Genomic DNA, 20316 nt, shown 5'->3' on the forward strand with positions numbered 1-20316 from the left:
ATCTGATTAGTGGTACTGTCAGAAGATAATTCAAGAGGAGGAGAACAATTTATATTTGGGTCACTGATAAGTTCTGCAGTGCAGAGACACCTCACTGCTACTGTAATGATGGATGTGACTGTTGAAAGCTCCCTCCTTCCCAATAGCTGGAGTGTTGACATTTGTGTAACAGGGAGAAAAAAGAATTTGTGTTTGTCAGGGAACATGCTCTGACAAAACCGCTGAAGCTAGTGCAGCCTTCCAAAGATTCTCTTTGGGACACGCAGAGATCAGATTTGAAGACAGAAATCAAGTCAACGAGGCCACAGCCTTGACCACCTCGAACTGCATCTTTAACCTGTAGGAGTAAAGAGATTCACTATTTGAAATTAGTCATCAGAGAAAAAAACAACCTAATCTCACTAAATATTCTAGGCAATATGTCAGTATAGTTTGTATCTTAAGCATACATGTGGGAAGTTTATTTATGTGAGCAGTGGAAAAGATGCATAACACCTTAAAAATCACTTAATGAAATACTTTAAAAAATCAGTTAAATATTTGTTTAATGGTGGATGGGAAAAGACAAGTCTATGAATATATGATGTATCATGTAAGACTTGATGCAAAGTAAACTACCTTTTAGAGCTGAAATACTAAGCACCTGAGCATGGGTGTGGCCAAAAAATATCTTGAGATGAAAATCAGCCCTCCCATTTCAGCATAACTACTGGAAGCACCAAGTGTTAAGCACTCAATTTATGATCCCCTATAATTTGAGTTCTTTTCTGCAGAACTTCTGGCTACACAGTTTTCCTGTTTTTCTACTTGGGATGCAAATTTTACCTACTAATCCCTGCTGGCTTAAATGCTTGCTTTTTTTTTTCCTGTGACCGTTGTCCCCCTTCAAGCATTTCTTAATTTTTCAAGATCACTTTGAATTCTAATTCTGTCTCAGAAGTACTTGGGCCTCCTTTGCTCCCTGGTTTGACTTCAGGCAGGCTCCTCCAGTGTCCTGCTTGATAGTCTTACCAATTTACCTGTGAACCACTAGCTACTCCTTTGATTATTGTTTTACATTGCTACTTTATAATAGTTCCTTCTAGATCACATGTGTCTGGCTTATTTATGAAGATGCCTTATAAGATGCATCGAAGCCATGTGAAAAACAAGATACAGATACTCCTGAGAAACAAATGCTGGCAATATGTCAGTACTGTGTTGTGATGTGTGGACTCCCTTGCCTGTGAAACCAGTACTATCCAGGTTCAATGCCAAGTCTGAATACAAAGAGAGGCCAGTGTGCTTTTGGTTGGCTTAGCAAGATGAGTGTTGGATGCAAATGGGTCAGTATCCTCAGGATATTCATGCTGTATGTGCTTATGCTTTAAGGCCTCTTATTGGAATACCCTGGAATGATGGTCCTTAATTCATTAATTGGTTGTTGGTCTTTATTTTGTGTGGTCAAACTTATGTGCTTTGAGTTTCAGAAGTGCTGAGTGATCAGAGAAGGTGCGCCTGTTTAAATACATACTGTGCCTGAGGCTGAGATCCTGTTTCTCATATTTATTTAGTGTCTTCAAGGTGCCTTAAAGATAAGCAGCCTCCATCTGTTTAATGTAAAAGCAGAAACAGGGCTGATGTGGAGTTGTGCTTAGGGGTAATGTGAGGAAGGCTTGCATATAATTATTTTTTTATCGAATACTTGCAATGTACTTAGGATAAAACTGGTAGTTCTGTTGCCTCTAATTTATGCTATCTGGTATCATGTTTTGTATCATTTATGACAATATGTATCTCAGACACATTGTCATGCTGGTGGGCTTGATCTCTGGAACATCTGACTGTGGTGGATCTGAGAGATACTACTGATCTAGCTTTCCCAAAGTGACTCATGGAGACTTATCTTTTTTGTGCTTTATGACTTGATGTCCATTCTGCTTGATTAACATATCTCTGTGTGTCTGTGTAATTTTACACGCCTGGAAGAGTCCAGTGCAGGAATGTTTGATGTTAAACAGTAGTCACTTTCTTCTTTTGGCCTCTGACCTGGGTTTGACAGAACTTGCTAACTAGAATAAACAGTGCAGAGTGAAACCTGTACAATAGAGTAAGGGAAGGACTAACTCATAGGGCTTCAGACACAAAGGTTATGAGAATAGAAGAAAATAATCTCTCTTGGTTGGCATGAATATCTGTTTTCATGTTATGCTTTGCCCATTATATCTCATGGTTAAACAATATGTTTAAAAAGAAAGGCATTATGGACTTCTCAAACAGTTAAGGCTTGGAAGAGTTATTAGGTCATCTGTACACACACTGCTACATAATCAAAGTTCATTATATTTTACCAGTAACTGGTATTTTTTCTACAGCATCTATTGGCACCACATACAACACAGTTTGGTTTTTGCTCCCATATGTCCCCCTGCCCCCTGTTGTTGGTTATTTAATTCAGTTCTGAACTGAAGATCCCAAAGACAGTGTCATAGATTCCAGTGGTCAGTGTTTTATCTCACTGTTTTAAATTTGTACCTAATGTGAACTGTCTGGACCTGCTAGCCCACCCAGTTGTTCTTTGTATTGTTTTGACTAAGTCAGCATCTTTTTAGTACCTCTTTTTTCCTCCCTATAAAACTTGGTGTACATAATCAAGTTATGTTTTGATGCTTTAGGTGTGTTAAGTAGTCTGAATTTCTGTGTCTGCTGTCCCACCTGCACTCTGGGAGTGGGGCCTGGTTCTTGCAATATAGCTCTAAGTCTTTCCAACACCTTCTCCAACATCTTTCACCTTTTGAAATGGCCATCATAGCTCAGAATGCACTAGTTTTTTTTTAGGATTTTTCCTGAACAGCAATTTCTGTCAGAGCTCTGGAAGTGAATGCAGAATATTGAGTAACAGGAGGCCTAGCTCAGTTCCTCTGGAAGCCCAGGGAAAGACTTCCCTGTCTCATGCTGCTTTGTCATGTACAACTGTATCTTGAGCTATCATTAGCCAGTCTTTAATCTAGTTGTATGTAATGGGGTGTGGCATGAGCTTAGATGTCTTACAGAAGTCTCTGTGTTCATGTATGTATGTTGCTCTTCATAGACATCTCCTTAACCTGTTCTTTAAAGCTGATAGTAGAGGCTACTGCAATGGAAGATATTAACTCCCAGGTATCTCTGAAGAATCAATTTTATTGAGAAAGAGAGGTTGCATCATAAACCACGCTGGACTGAAAAACCAGTAATAGATTGGGCTGCTCTGACTTCCTGTGAAGATGATGTGCATGAAAAGCCCCTTCATCTGGTTGAGTTGGGAGAGCAGAAGCTCTTGGCAGAGAGATGGTAAAAATCTACCAAGGAAGTGAGAAAGTGTCTGGAAGATTTGCTTTCCATCATCTATATAAGCTTTCCTCATACCTTTTCTATTTAGAATGGTTGTCATTTTGTCTTAAGGAATAAAATAGTAACACTATTGATTTAGAATTTTCAAGCACAACAAAAATATCTTTCTGCATAACTCATAAAGTAGAATTTCTTGTATTCAAGTTAAAAATATTCTGAAGGTAGTACTGAAGAAGTCAGCTGATGATGTGAAATTTCACAGGAAACCTCAAATCTGTCTCACACATTTCTTTGTCCTTACTGCTTCAGTTTCAAAATAACTTCATTTTCTAATGTGTCATTTTCAACCTTTAGTGTAAGGTTTGCCCTAGGAAAGGAAAGGATCCTCTTTGATTGCCTCTGGAATTAGCAGCCCGATCAGGGGCATGAACAAATGTAGGTGTTCTTCAAAAATTCTAAGACGTTAGAGGCGAGATCACATAGTATCCTTGATACTTGTGGGACTGTTGATACCTTTTAATACCATTCTGGAATGTAGATGAGGCATAAATCCTGAGGATTCTGTTGCTTTCTTAGTCAAAAGAGAAGTCTTGTAAGCTTGATTTGTCTCATGCTGATGTGTGAAATATCAGCCTTTTGGAACCCTTCTACCAACTGCTAAGATGATTTATATGGTAACCACTAAACCAGTTGTCTTCCTCTTGCTAATGATTTTTTTGGTTTTTGGAATGCCAAGTCGCTGTCAGCCTAGTCATTGTCACTTAATTAACCAATGCTTTTATTATAGGGCATAGGCTGTGGGGAGAAGTAGTAATAAATAGGCCTTAGTCCAACAGATCACTAATATAGGAATTGAAAACCTCATCTGTGTTATTATTCTTAATGGACTGCACAATCAGGGCAAAATATTAATACACACTTCATCCCCACTTGTGTGTGTCATTAAAATTCAGAATTACCTGTCTGACTTGCAGGGCGCTGTTATTCTTACATTTAGCAGAACTGAGGATGATTTGAAATACCATTAGAATGGAAGGCTAGTTTTTAATCTGAAATAAGTCCTGATTTTTATTTATGTATTTTCTGGCTAGAAGTCTGAAGATATGCCTGTTATAATCACCTTATAACATCAGCTGAGGGAACACTGGGAGTGATTCAAAAGCTGTCACCAGGTAGGAGGTCTAATGAAGCCTTGCCTTTTGTAGTGGTGTTCAAAAATTTTAAGAAAATTTTCAAAATCATATTTCCATGATACTTTTTCCTACAGTCCTACTTAGCATCTCTAGAGGTAAAGTCTAAAACTGTACTGAGTGAAGCAAATTAACAAATGAGAGAGTTTTGCTCACGCTACGTTTCACTTTCTCTGGTTTGGTCAGCCAGCTTCTCTGCTGAAGAAAGAAATATTTGGAAGATGTAGCTGAACTATCATTATACCCTGAAAGTGAAGAATTTGTTTCATTAGTAAAAAGCTGAAACAAACTTGACTCTAAAAGAATACTCAGTCAAAAAATTGAATGTACATCGGTGCAAAGCTGTCAATTTTGAAATGTACTTATCACCTCTTTGGAAACTTGACCTCTTCTAACACTTGTTGAGCACCTGATAATGTCCAAGGTAAGTCTTTGTCTTCACAACTAGAGAAAATACTCACACATTCTGTCAACAATAAGAAAGGCACTCTACTGGAACAAGTGGGACCTTGCAATAGGAGAGAACCCCCTGGTTGGATTTAGTGTTTAGTACAGTGACTTCTGTAGTTCAGAGGCCTTTTGACATTTGATTTTCTTCTGGAAGAAAAGTTGTGCCAATCCGAGTATCATTGTGCAGTTTCCCAGGGGCAAAGCAGGTGGCAAGGTTCCCTTGGCACAGAAGTGTTTGTGGGCTTTTTGTCTTGTTTTCCATAATAATTTCTCAAGCACAGTTAAATGATCTGCTTAGTTTTCTGTTCTGGATGGAGATGTGCTGGGTTGGCAGCTCTGGGATTTTCTGTGTTTTGCCAGCTGGCAAACATGCACATTTGTGTAAGCTCATTCATAGCTGATACTGAGAGACAGGTGCTGATTTACTGTTCGTCAAATAACTGCTGGCATGTGTCCAGTATTAACACGACTGCGCCTAGAGAACAGGAGTGCATCACTTATATAATTGTGAAACACCTCTTTCAACACTTATTTACTGGTATTGGGAGGGGGGCAAGTTAAATGTGTCTTGGTGATGGATTTTGTTTCCTGTGTCTGGAGAATGTGTGATGGTAATATACATGTATATGTTACTGACTAGTAGGAAGTGTAAGAATGAAAAGTGTAAATTATTACTGGTGGCAGTAACAGAAAAGAGATGTTGTTTACAGTCTCACATCCATAGGGAGTGCTTCCTCTAGCCTCCTAACAGCCATTGGTAATGATGAGAGAAAGGACCTTCAAAACCTGCACGTTACAGCTTCTGTTAGTCTTTGCTGCTCGAGCTGTTGGGAATTCTGTATGTGAATCATCAAAGATGTCCTGTTCCCTGTAGCTGATGAGGCCATATCCAAATTATAGGGACTCCCTTCAAATGATGGGGCCTCCAGTCTCCTGTGCACGTGAACAGGGGTCACCATGGCTGCTGACCCATCTTGCTGTGCCTGTCCCAGCCCCAGGGCGCTTTGGGGTGACAGTGGGTACTGCTCTGTGTGCTGGGGCCTCTGTTTGGTGGCCTTGTGGGATTAGGGGTTGAGGAGAGCACAGAGCTATGAAACATCCGCTGGAGTAATCGATACAGAGATGTGTTGCTTTCTTAACTAATCTGTAGTTGATGATATGTGTAACTGCTGAGTCACTTACGACAGTTTGTACCCTACAAATCCAATTCTTGCGCTGCCTGGCCTTTACTGGCAATGAGGAGGCACATGAGAAATTGCATGGTATATTTAATGAGCTACTTTTTTTGCTGGGAGAACTTAATTCTCAAGAAGAGCAGTTGCATGAAGGCTTAAGTAACAAGAAACTATATAGAACATTTGGTTTTGGCTAGAGCCTGAAAGTTATTAAATGTAGCAATTTATAAAAACATAAGTATCCTCGAGTAAGCAAAATGTAGCTCCTTTTTACTCCCCGCTCTCTACTTTTTTCGTGGTTGTGGTCAAGTCCTAGTGCTGGAACTGCGATCATACTAGCAATAATTGTATGCCAGTGGGTTTTTTTCTGAAATGTGAGATTGAACTCCTTACCCATGCATGGTAACATTTATTTGAAAAACTTATAAAGGAAATGTAAAGAAATCATTTCGGCCCCAAACACAGATTTCTTCCCATACAGACTTTGAAAACAAACCCAACAAATATGTTTGAATACTGCTGATGGCATCATTGGTACAGTGGGGGGGTCTGTGTACTCAGTACCAAACTGTTAATATACTGTAAAAGACTGAAGGTGCAATTACATGTCAGGAAAACTCAACCTGAAGTGGTTTTGCTCAAAAAGCATCTGCAGATTATGTAAATACCATCATCTTTCATACAGGATAAACCCATAGTAACACAGGAAATATTTAACCATAAGTATTAAAAATTAAATAGGAAAAGAAGGACACAGATACAGTATCTGATTATGTATTAACTTTGGATGTTACAATAGTCGTTTGCAAACGTCAAACTTCCAGTTTCCCTGGCAGGTAGACAGCAATATCACCTCCACTTTATAGATACTGTTAAAGAGGGAATGAAAGTGACTAACTGAAGTAGCATGCCCAGGGCTGTTCAATGAGCCGATGAGATAGTTAACATTAAAAATGAAGAATAAGTTCCCAGCTATGTACTTCAGATGCATTATGTCTTTCCTGACTATAACGTTAGACTCGGGTGTAAAGTACGTACTTGACCTATATACTCAGGTTGTGGTATAACAGAAAATTTAAGGCTCTTGTGCTTTTTCTTGCCTACTACTTAAGAGGTGGGTCCATGTTCCTTCTTCTGGATTGCAAAGGGAAATTTATATGGTTACATTCTGCTGAACTGGCTACAAAATAAGCCAACTTCTCCACCTGGGCTGTGCCTGTTTGTAGCTTATCTCAAACTGTGGAACAGTAGTCTTCTGATTAATTTGTGCTTTCAAAATAAGACTGTAGTTTCTTTTTGCCTTTATGATTTGATTGAGATCAAGTTAATGGCTGAGAGAGATGCACAGATTCCTATCAATAAATGGCTTGTTTGAAATAAATGAATGCTGTATTCTGGGCTCTGGTTCTACATTACAGTGGGCAATGAAGAAAAACAAATTACTGAAGAAAAATTGAGAGGTTTTTGGCACACACAGATGGGCTTACAAAGTATCAACGGTACTGCTGTCTCACTAATTATAAATTCACTTTAGTTTGGCAAAACATTAGGAAACTTGTTTGACTGTGGGTGTGGGATACACTGTAGAAATAAAGCTTGTTACTTTGCTGAATTGGTGATGCTAGAAGTTGCTAAAGTTATTGAAGTAGGATCTTTGTTAAATAACCATTATCGAGCCTTTGTACTAAAGGGAAAATGGTAAAGGCTTCAACTTTTTCTGTGTATTTCTCGTAACTATTTTTACTAATAGAAATTAGTGGAGTCAAAATTACTGTCAGGGTTTTAAAAGGTTTTGGGTTTTGTTTTGTGCCTGGTTTCTGTACATCTTCTGACCCTGTGCTAAAGTGCTTGTAACACATGCTGACTAGTTTTGTTTGGCAAAGTTTTGTTACACTTGGCATGCTCCTCTCTTGCTGCAAGAAGTTAGTATAGTGACGTTATATACTACTACTCTGAAAACAACCACAGCCCGTCTGACTCCCTAGCATCAACAGAACAGCTTAATATTATCCGGACTGATGTATTTCTTTAAGCTTCTATTTGTCACTGCAAGTTTTCCTAGTGACATGAGGTCTTCGACTTGATGTAGGCATCGTTACTGTGATTGTGTATCTGATTGCGGGTACATCTTAATGTTTAGAAATACATTTAAGATTCCAGTTTTAGAAACAGTGTGATATGAGCTGAAGAATGGATTTGTCTTCTCAATTAAAGGGAGCTTCCTGTCAACCAAACATAGAGTTTAGGCGTTCTAACACATTCATACTCGAGGCATGAATATATGTCTATATGAGTGTGATGCTTGATGGCTTTTTGTGGATAATACAGTGAGCTCAGAAATAGGAGGCAAACTCAGGGAAGGTCATATATATTTTTACTAGGGAGGGCTGCTTTTAAAATGGCACTTCAGACATGTGGCAGGGAAGATGAAGCTGAAATGGTCAGATGAAGACTGAGGTGTCTAAAAGAATGAGAAAAGGGTTGGTGGCTAGAGCTGGAGACGCAACATGATTTTATGTGCTAGGCTGCATAAGATCTGTAAATGTAATTAAGTTGTAAGGCCGGATCCCAGAAGAGGGGAAGGTAAGGAAAGACTGGAAAGCAATTAAATGCTGTTTTGGAAGAGAACAGTGACAAAATACTTCCAAATAATCATTATATAGCTGAAAAACTTGGGGCAAAGCTGAAAGTTGTATTGGCAGATTTATAACATCAATATTGGGAAATTGTTCTTTGCAAGGACACCTGGGGAGGTATAGTTAATAGAAAAGGTCAAAAAAGCATTGTGGAAGATGAAATCAGGCTAGATTTCAGCTGTTGCTTACATGTTCCTTCCCTTTCAGTCCAGGTGAAGAGAGGCAGTAATATAAATGTTTGGATTTTCAGAAAGCCCTGACATATCTATATGACTTAATTATCTGTATTTAGGGGGTTTTAATAATAAGGAATTTTGTAGCTAGACAGCAAGCTTGAAAATTAAACCCACCAATTTTTGCAGGATACTCCTCATGTGAACTTTATAAAGCATTTTATAGTGACTTGTTCTTTTGAATGTGAGCCTTGCTCAGTCAGTGTTATGAGATTTCCTTCAAATATATTACAAATTCTGTACCTGGATCCATGACTTCTTCTACTTCTCACCTTCTTCTGAAGGAAGGGGTAAGGTCCAGGATCAGAACATGGTTTGGAAATGCAGTGAGCAGGCAGGCCATGCAGCCAGCCAGAGCTGGGTCAAAGTACTGTCAAGGTACTGGAAGAGTCAGAGTGCAAAGGGACAGTTTAACTGCTTGTCAGCAATAAAACAGGAAGGCAATATGTGGTTGCTGTGACCTCAGAGAGGGAGACACATAGGTAAGCAGATTGAGAAGTCAGAAATATGTGCAAAGCAGCATGGGAAAGCAGCTGTAGGATTGTCAGACCATTTCTAAGCAGAGACATGATCATCCAGAGATCAGTGAAAGGTTACTTGCTCTGATATGCAAGGAACCCTAATTAATAGTAATGTCAACAGCTTTAAAAGCTTTGCAGCAGTCTGCTAGTTGCATCAGTGAAAGGTTTGAATTGCTCGAGTGAATCCCTGTTTATGTTGGGTATACAGGGACATGCCTGAGTCAAACTGCCTTGTATACTGATGTTAAATCAGATCATCAATATTTCCAAAATACTTACGAATTTTCATTTTTGAAGTGGTCAGGTGGTTGAAACGTCTCTTCTATGCTTTCATTGCACAGAGATGGCCTGAAAGGAGATGAAGGATTAAAACAAAATGGTTTGGCAGAGTTTCAGCAAGGGATGCCAAAATAGACCCAGGTTTTGTCTAGGGTGTGACTGACAGGTAAGTAGGGACAGGGGGTTGTGTATCTGACAGCTCCTTCTTTGCAGATGATCCAGAGCTTGGCCAAGACCTTAAAACAGGACCTGCCTGTTCCTTGTTGGCAGTCATTCTTGCCATGGAAATACTGTTTGCCAACAGTGCTTCAGAGGAGCATAATTAGTCCTGTGTATATTCTAAGTAATTAGCATTGTGTTCCATAATATATAAACCGGTATTTGATTTTATTCATAATATTGGGTATTGTCCTCTTGAACATGCCTTCTCACCTTCAGTTCTGCTTCTTCCTCCTTGCTTAAAGGGTAGCTAGCAAGAGAGGATGAGTCCCTGTTTACCCACCTCTCCTTTGGTGATTAGGTAATTTGCTGTTCTACCAGATTTGTCAGGAATACATCCTCCAATCTCAGAATAATATACAGAAGTTCAAATGAAATCTCTGGCGTTACCTTACAGTGTCCCTTTAAGTGAAACAAAGCTTAGCACAGGGTTGGGTGCTGTTTAGACACCAGTTATATGGACAGAATATGCTACACATGCTGGAAATCTGAGCTGTTACCAAGCATGGGGAAAATGATTTTATAAAACAAACCCCCTCCCCCTCAGACCTCACCACAGAACCTTGCTCTGTCTGTCAAGACTGAAAAGACTCCAGAATATCCTTCTGAAATAGAGGATGAGAAATTTTGTCTTTGTAAAAATGTCTCAATTTTCGCTGGATGTGGAGTTGGTACTGTGGACAGACCTTGGAGAAGCAGTTGGCAGCCACTTCCTCTTGAGTATCAGACCTGAAGATCCAGGCAGCACGCTGCACACAGTGCCCCCAAAACTCACCCACCCTCTTTGCTGAGGCTTCCATAGTTCAACAAGAGCTGTCACAACAAGGAGAAGGCAAAGAGAACAAGGAGGAATGTCCTGTGATAGGTTCTGCCTTTGTCTCAGAGTTGAGGCAAAAGGACTTGAAATTTTGGCACGGAACTGAGTCAATTATAGAAATGGAAAGGAAATCAAGAAGTAGCTAGCAGAGTTAATGAGAAGGCAAATACTGTTGAAGACCAAATTCCATCTGCGTTCCTGCTCACCTTGGACCTCTATTCATTCCCTGTTGGCAGACCTGAAAGGTTCTGTGTTAGTGGAAAACTGGTTTCTGAGGAAGTTCTATTGAGATCATCTCGCTGCCTGTAGGACTTAAGTTCCTTCAAATTCTTTCCTTTCCCCTGCAAACCCCAAATTACTCCACCACAACACCCAGGATTCCTAACCCTCCTCCCAGAAGAAGTGTGCTGATTTAACTGCTGTGTAAAGATTCAAAGCTTTTAAATTGTCCTTTTTTTCGTAATTTAAATTTGCATTGTTGGGAAAAAAATCTTCCATTCTTAAGTCAATGAAAGCATTTTAGAAAACTTTTTGTTCCTCAGCCAAAGCATTACTGCTAATAAAACTGATGTGTAACTGAAATAGATGTTTAAAAAATATGTATATAGACATTGACTTGTCCAACTTAGCTTGTTCATTCAAATTGGCTGGGTATGCAAAAGCTGCATAAAATTAAAAATTAATGAAAGCACACAATAGACACAAGAAACCTGGCAAGTAACAATAAACCTCATCAACTTAACATGCAATCATCCTGCCTAAAACCAATAAGCATGCCAAACAGGCAAGACAGGTTGTGTGTGGAAGGATTCTAGATTATCTTGTTATAGTGTACTAAAGCTGTAGTTTGACCAGTTTTATTTTAAAGCCAGTATTGCTGCTGAAAGGAGGAGTCCCACGCTTATGAACTTGCTGTTGGTTTCTGCTCTCAGTGCTGGTTTCTATATCCTTCACCTCCTTTCTCTGATCCTTCTTGTGCTGGGATTACGGGGTGACTGTGGGCGAGTCATCTGTGGAGCTCATGTGCAGGGGAGGAAGCAGGAGAAAAAGCATCTGTGGCTATTTTTCTACTCACTCAGTCCCTCAATGTTGTTTACCACACTTAACTGCAATGTTTCCAGTGCTACCCTATACTTCAAACTAGGACAGGAATAGGCAACTTGGAAACGTGACACTTGGTCCTCCCAGTATATCCCTGTGCTGAATTCACGGCGCTTTGTGTCTAGGTGAGAATGTTAAGCTGAAATATGCCACTTGTTCTTGCAGATATGGTGTGCAAATTAAACTTGAAAATGGGTATCACTTGCTACCTCAGACCTACCAGTGAGTGTCACCTCCAAAAAACATACCCAGCTTTCTTCTTGCATCTGCTTATCGTGGGTTGAGCTGTTCCTTCTGTAACTTGTGTTACCACAGCTAAAGAAGCCTTTTATTGCGAAGGATGAGCAAGGTCTCCCTGCATAAAAAGGGGCAGGCTGCCATTGTTTAAGATGTAGGTAGTCCATATCTACCTACATCGTAATGTAGATTTCTGTTTTAAATTAGAAAGTTGATGAGAGTCTTAAATTCTTGCACCACAGACTTTTCCAAGCTCATATCCATAAACAAGAATGAATTTGCCGTGGTTGCTGTTTGGTTCCTTGGGAAGTACACATTTTCTGTTTGAGCTGCAGGTACTGATGTAGGAAGAAAATATTAGGAACACAATTTCCGTGAATACTGATAATATGCATATAGCAATGCTCAAATGCAAGGAAACTTGAAGGATAGGCAAGCCTTACGCTATTGTGACAAATTTTTAATAGCACATATCTATGTAATATTGGTTTGTTCGCTGATGCCAGATGGGCTAGTTTGAGAGTATCAAGTCAGAAATGGTGACAATCATGCGTTTCTGACTGAGGAAGGCAACTGAATGGTGTGCTGGTTCTACACAGTCGCTAGAGAAATCCTCTTTGTCATGCTGACACTCTGCAGCCAGCACTGAACACCCTAGAATCAGTGATACTGTGTCCCGTAATCTCTCTGCTTTGCTGTAGGGGTTGGTATGAATGCTTTTTGTCCACTGAATGTATAATCTGATTTGTGGTCCCGGTTCAGAAGTAAATATTGAATACCTCTGAAATCTGCCCTGTAGCTGTAACCGCCAGGTCCTCTCATAACACATTCTGTAGAACAATGACACCGACCACTGCAGTGGGAAGAGGGATATGGGTGGAATGAAGGTGAGTTTTGTAGTCTTGGAAACTTTCTCTCACTGAACGAGTGAATGGCTTCCTTGACTTATACTAAGAAGCTGATTTTTTTTTCTCAACTTCTCAAGCTTTCTGTCATCACCAGTTACAAGAGAAGAGCAGAATGCTTTTTCACATTTGGATAGTATGCTTATAGAAAGTAATCCGTGTGACAGGCTGCAGAAATCAGAGTACAGATCAAGTAATTTGTCATGAAGGACCCGTGAGTTGTACTACGTTATTACTGTTTTTTCAGTCTTGCATTTCATGTCCTTACCATTTTTGCTTGTATCTTACAGGTAAGGCACAGAACTTCAGACCAGGTAATGGCTTTGAAGATGAACACACTGAACAGCAACAGAGCCAACATGCTCAAAGAGGTTCAACTTATGAATAGACTCTCGCATCCAAACATCTTAAGGTATATATTTTTTATGAATCATATAGAGAGAGGTTGTCTTTATCAGTGCTTTTATTTATTTTTTAAAATTATTATTTCATTATAACTGTATCTGTTATGAATGTATTAGGATCAGCTGTTAATTTAATGGAAGAAGGGGAGGAGGAAGAAAAAGAATTAAAAGACTTGAGCACATTGAAAATCCACATGATTTTGGTACATGGAGTCTACCAGTAATAAATAACTTATTTCAGATAAAAATAAGTTGTCACATTAAAAATTTGTGATGAATCAGCAAAATTATATAAAGATTAAAATTTAGCTTGTCTTCATGAATTTAAATTATTGCAATTTTAGCACTACTCAAATAACTTATGGTTACTAATCTTGCAGGTGAACAATGCAAAGTGCCATAGTTTCCTCATATTTTTTAGGTCTGTTTCCTAGTTTTTAGCATTTTCGTATTGTAGTATTGCAAGGTGGGATAAGAGAGACTGAAGAAAAGAAGCTAGAGTTGAACTAATCTGCTTTATTGGCTGTTGAAAGAAAAAAGGTAGTTCTTGTTTTGCCGTAGATTACTGGATACGAATCTAAAATGTTTCAATGTGCATCTTATTATTCCTTGAATCTTTTCAGTCTTGGTGGCTCTTTTATAATAATGTGACAAGCAATTAACATAATTAGCTGAAGCCGTAATATTAAGAGGTTTAAAGGTGTGATGACAGTGCACCAAATAACTAGTTCTTCTAAACTGCTGTTTCACAGCTGGGATAGGTGGTGGAGCTCTTTCTGAAAAGTTTTGGAGAGACAGTAGACTTTTAAGTAACTTCATTTTCTCTTCTTCACCGAACTCTTCAATAGTACTGACGTAGTACTGATTCCTAAAATCCTTTATAAGCAACTTTTCTGATGCTTGACATGCAAGCTAAGCAGGGAGGACTAAACTGCTTTTCTGCTCTGATCTGCACTTCTTGCCCTGTGTGTGGAATGTGCTGGCTTTGTCACATCTTCCCTCAAAAGAGGTGGGCAGAGCAGGAGTGGAAACTGAGCTGGCCTTCTGGTTTGTGCCCTGCGATGTTTACTGTAGCCACTTTAATACAGGTTGGCTGGTACGTGGTGAGACTATAATTGCTGGGGTTGGAGGAACCAGAGGTTTGAAGCATTTCTTCGCATCTTATTAGCTTGTGTCCCATTTAAAGCTCAGTCCTGTTCAAGGCTTGGTTGGATCTGGTACCATGATTATGGTGTATGCTCATAGATGCTTTCCACTGTTTTGCTGCTTCTCTAAATGCTGATGTGCTGCCACAGTCATGAGTTTTTACCCAAATCAAAGTAAGAAAATAGGGCTGGAAAGAACTCAAGAAATGTCCATCCTTGTGTCCTAGGCTGAGTTGTAGGGCTGCAGCCTGAGAGATCCGATACCTTTTCATTCTGGTAATGTCTTACAGGTGTGTGTTTCTCATTTTCACAAATGAAGTGGTATGCTAACACAGCTTCTCCATCTTCTGGGCTGTCTCTTATATTAGTGTATCTTCATGTTGAGATAGAATTTCAATCTTTGCTATCACTACTGTTTGCCTGAAAAAAAGGGTTTCTTTATTTAATCAGTACCTTGGGGACTTCATTTAAACTGTTCTGTGCACAGAAAGTCTTAGCTCATGTCTCAAGTGATCCCATGGGAGCGCTTGGAGGTATCACCGCGTGTTTGGCAGTGAGCGTGCAGGCAGATTGATTCATTGATTAAATCCGCCTTCTTGTCTATGCGTGCACACACACAAATAAGCAGTGTGCATATTACATGGACTTCTTTCAAGGAGAATTTTATCTCCTTTCAGACAAATCTAGCACTCTGGGAGCACAATACCAGGACTGTTTTTTTCAGTGGTTTTTGTTGTTGTTGTGTTTTGGGTTTTTTTAATGCAGTTTTCTGCTTTCAAACCTTTAGTTTTGTGAAGTTACTTGTCATTGACTTTCTTACAATAAGCAGAAGGGTGGCTTTTGTCTTTTAACATCCTTTGTCCTGTATTGAACAGTGCTTTAACAGAAAAGGAAAATACTTCTACTTCTCTCTGTGTAATGTGGTTATGGAAAAGAAGTATTTTAGAAATGCTGTGCACAGGACAACAGAAGACATGCATTGTGTATAATATATTACAGAAAGGACAGAGGAAATTCCTTACCTCTGTGTCTTGAATCAAAATGCAAGTATAGTAAACTTAAAATACATTTTTAATCTAGCATGGTGCCTAAAACATTTAAGGAAGGTCTTGTTGCAGACTTAATATTCTCACTCATGCTCTTCCTTCTCCAGTACAGTCAGTGCAATGAAATAAGCATCTGTCTTGTGTCTCTTTGTGTTACTGAGCTCAAATAAGAGAATTTTGCATTGGTGTGTTTAGTTTGTTCCTTATTTTTAATGTTATCATTGAAAGACTGAATTTTCTCATACAAGCAGTAGATTTCAGAGGGCGTCAATTTATTATGTTGGACTGTAGCTGCTCCAGGTTTATCCACAGAACAGGAACATGTCTCAGTGAAGTTCTTGTAATGGGAAGCATGTGTGCAATGTCTGGGTGTCCACTGTGGCTGTATGATTTGGATATCAGTTTTGCTTGATTTATTGAGGAGGCACAGATTGCGGACTGAGGCTACAGGTCTTAGTCTCTGCCTTTCTGTCCAGAATTTTCTCCTTTACGGTCAGACTGAACAGAAAGCAGTTTGAGTAACTGCTGTAATGGGCTGAGAAATTTCCAGAGTACCTTCTCTTCCTATTGTGTAGGAGGGGAGGTATTCCAGATTGATTGAGGAATAACCTGGTTTATGGAAGGAGACTTCCAACATCTGAACATTGCTGACAGTTACTATAAAGCATTTTATGGTGGAAGTGTGCAGCGCTGTATTCAGTAGGGTGAACTCAAATATAATCCTTCATATTTGCAGCTTCTGGGGAAACTTTTCCAACCACTAGTTACGATTTCGGAAGTGCTTCAGCTTTCCTGATAAGGCCAGACACACTGCCTTGAAAATAAACTTCCTTAAATCTGCGAATGGTCTCCTGTTTTGTGGATGAGTGGCTCATTGAAGCCTCTTCCAACTAGAAATGCTTATAGGAAGTGTAACCTTTGGCTGACGAGACATTCTGCTGAAGTTCACCTACAAGCACATTTTGGCTCTGGAGACAGAGCGTCTGGCCAACAGGAATAATAGCAGCTGTACGGGGCCAGCATGTCAGCTTCCTATCCACACAACTTGGAATCTCATCTGGGGCAAGCTCAGAAACTGAAATCTTATGTTAAGTCTTACTTGGTAATTGTATTTCCTGGTAGCAGCTGTGTTATCTCTTAGTGAAAATGCTTGCCAACAGTGTTTTGTAGCAGTGCTTGGCTTCACCAAGAGGCTTATTATTCCTTGATACAGCAGTGAAGAAGTTTTCCAGGAATTTGGATCACTAGAGATCTGTTCAATCAATCTATTTTCCAGAGTATGAAAACCGAGATTCTTAACACAAAGTTTAAATGGTTTCAGTATGTTGCTTGTAAACTCATTAATTCTGTCTTTATCGGTGTATCTGGTTTCTCTCTTCCACTTCTAAATATGTGTGGTTTATAAATGTTTCTTTACGTACAGCTCTTTTCCATGAGATCATGATATCGAGTTTTGGTTTTAATTTCTGATTTAAAGTTAGAAATGTAAGTCTGCTTCCCAATAGAAACCCTAAACATGTAAGGGTTTTTTAACTCTTACTCTGGGTAACTTGAGCCAATGTGTGTTTTCTGCCTGAAGTTCACAAAGGTAATGAGTGTGTTTCCATTGAGACTTCTCTTGACCAGAACAGGTTGGCAGAAGACATTCTGCCAGTCTTTGGGTGACAGTGATGTTTTTCCTGTTTGCTGAAGATGAGACAAATATAGTTTTGCCAAAATCCAGATAAATTCTTAATTGCTTTCATATTTTCGAATTAAGTCAAATACAATGAATTCCTAATTTTAATGCGATACACCTTTACAAAGGAAGAGTTGATATATGGATGAAAATATTACTAGTTTAATTACTTAGCCTCAGTTTTTGTTGAATGAAAGTACTGCAGTATGGAGTAAACCTTGTGTCATTAGGATGTTTCATAAGAGAAAACGTTCCTTTCAAAAGTTGTCTACTAGGAGAGCTGATATCTTGGCTTCTTTTCCCCTTTTGCTTGTGGATGAAGCTGTTAACACCATGCCCGATAGCACTGGAAACTTTCAGAATGCATTATGGAATAAACAGCTTTCTGCTCTGGAGGAGTCTGGATTTCTTAGTCTCAGGAAGCTTAATTTGTCAACTTGTTTACAAAATCGTTCATATGCAATTGCTGTATGGCGTGAAACTCAAACAGCAATGTTTTGACTAGATGGTATATCTAAAAGAACCCTCCCTCCCTTTCCCCTGAATACCTGGTTGTGCTCTATTGTTCTTAATTAAACAAGACAAATTGGATTTTCACTGTCTCTTGAACTAAAATTTGCACATTTAGTTTGGGGAATATTATTTGAGGTGAGAGCTGACAACAGGTGTTCAAGTGCAAGTCCTGCTGCTTCTTTGGTTATAAAACAGATTTCCCCAGCTCAGCTTATGCAAAGGTCCTTACCTATATTTTTCTTCAGCTGTTTGTTATTTACCAGTCAGCTGTTAGACAAGAGAACAGTGAGGATCATTCATTTCTTCAAAAGCAGCTTAGCTGAACTAGTACTACATGCGTCTTGCATCATTTTGGTTTTAAATTCAGAAGTATTTGAGGATATAAAAAGTCCTTTTGCTTCAAACTGTTCTCCGCAAGATTCCTCTGTCACATGTAGTGAAATAATGCATTTCTACCCCTTGCTTGCAAAGTTGAAGTTTCTGAACGCTGTGGAAACAAAAGTGTGTTTTTGCTGTTGAGACCAACATCTAAATGGTAAAACTGAAAATTATTTAATCTAAAGAACTGATACTTGAAATGTGCAGGGAGGGCTCTGGAGTGCATACAGTCTAAGGCTTACTGAACTTTCTTATGGGAGATGCTTACTGTTAATTTGCATTTTATCAATTTAAAGTTCAGCTTTTATGGTGGTGAAAATGAGCTTCCAGTTTTTCCTGGTTTGTTAAATGTAAGGTGCATTCTTTATTGCTTTCTGGAAAAATCAAGGATAACAGCTATTATATTAACAGCAGGAGTCTGGGCCTTGTGAAACACAGGTAACTTTTGTGAAATATGTGTTTACCGAATACTATTGAAATTTGCCTTGATCCAAGTGCTGGAAATAGGGAGTTGGGGAGGGGAAGTGTCCTACATGTATGTGCCCTCATTCCTGAGTGCTTAGGAATGGGATAGGAAGAAACATCTTTATGCTTAAACAGCAAAATGCAAAGGGAAGTAATTTTCTATTTCTGCAGACCAACAGTGGATTTCTTGGCTTAAACTTCCTTAAAACAGAACTCGGAGACTGTTCCTTTCTGCATAAATCGTTACACGCTGGCCTTTGCTTATAGTTAAATTAGTAACTTTCCATCTTGAGTTTGAGCTGTCTCCTGTGCCCTCTTGGAACTGCCAATTCAAATAATATTGTTGTGTACGCACGTGATTTTGCTTTGTGCTGAGATGTTTAAATAGTCAACCTTGAGGTATGCAGTATCCATGAGGTGGAATTTTTTCTTTTTATGTTTCCTTCTTTCTTGGTATATCCAGTACTTCTTATCTTCGTTTCTGTAAATAAAAAGAGTTGGTGAAGAAAGCCCAAACCACTTTTCTTTTCTTGTTTCTTGTAGGTTTATGGGTGTCTGTGTGCATCAAGGACAGCTGCACGCACTCACTGAGGTAAGACTATTTCATAATATACATACTCAATACAAAACATTTCTTAGGCCAGATTCTGCAACTGCTGTTCCCCTTGAGTGATAATTTTATGGTGACTAGTGAGTTAATCCCATGTTGATTGCTATGCAGTGGATGCCTGCAGAATCAGGCCTCAGAATGTATTTTGCTCATAGCCCCTGAATGTCTTTTCTCATCAGAAGTGCTTATTGGGATGAAAAAAAATCACAGTAGGAACGTAAAATGTCACTGATAATATTCTAAACGAGAGATGTGAATTACCATTGAGCTACCCCTAAACATTACTTGTTTCCGTGACCTTGCATGGCAGTTCATTCTTATTTATAGTCTGGTTGTGTGTACATTTCAAAGGTGAATGAGGGGCATTTCGGTTGGGTGATATTAGTGTATTCTCACCTGACCACTTCTTTATTTGGAATAACATCAAGATTACAGCTCAATCCGAGTCCCATAGAAAGGAATTATTCCGTTGCCCATATATACTCACTAAGGTTCAGGTATCAAATGAGAAACTGAGATTTCTGTTCATGTGAGTCTTCCCACCAAGTTTTACTGGCTTGTGTGGTTATTCCCTGTGTAAACTACTCAGGAAAAACAACAAGGGAGTATTCTGTTGTTGAGAGTGATGTTGCCTGTTTTGAGTCAAAATCAATAAAATCTTTTTCCTGCTGTTTTAGTTTGAGTACAGATTGAGGGGAAACTCATGTTTTGTAGAGTTAATGTTGCTTATTTACTTCTATTTTGTAGGAACTGCTCAATCAAAAGATTAACCCTTTCCTACCCTCAAAGTCAAGTGTGTTATTAATTAGCAATTAAAAGAGGTTCCTGGAATGCTTGCCAAGAATATAAATTAGAAGGTTGGGTAGCTGTACGCCAATTATCAGGATACGTGTAGACATCACTTTATGTAACTTTCATATGCAGCTTTGAGTCAAAACAGCACATATGTGGGCAGTGAATTTCCTCACCTCCTGGGGTGACGATTCTGCAATTTTAGTTCTAGCT

At 39.1% G+C, this 20316-nt stretch overlaps 1 protein-coding gene across 2 annotated transcripts in view; it reads left to right on the plus strand.

Moving 5' to 3' along the window:
• The window catches only part of TESK2 (testis associated actin remodelling kinase 2), a 69396-nt gene that overhangs the window by 12254 nt on the left and 36826 nt on the right, over positions 1-20316 (plus strand). Inside the window, exons 2-4 of one of the 2 annotated variants that reach the window (XM_021285632.2) lie at positions 9856-9959; positions 13363-13484; positions 19245-19293. In XM_021285632.2, the coding sequence (XP_021141307.1) occupies positions 13390-13484; positions 19245-19293 (144 nt within the window). In that variant the 5' untranslated portion in view covers positions 9856-9959; positions 13363-13389. The remainder of the gene's footprint in view (positions 1-9855; positions 9960-13362; positions 13485-19244; positions 19294-20316) is intronic. The other variant, XM_065071530.1, reaches the window with a different exon arrangement.

The sequence above is a fragment of the Columba livia genome, chromosome 8, assembly GCF_036013475.1.
Source record: "Columba livia isolate bColLiv1 breed racing homer chromosome 8, bColLiv1.pat.W.v2, whole genome shotgun sequence".
NCBI classification, from domain to species: domain Eukaryota; kingdom Metazoa; phylum Chordata; class Aves; order Columbiformes; family Columbidae; genus Columba; species Columba livia.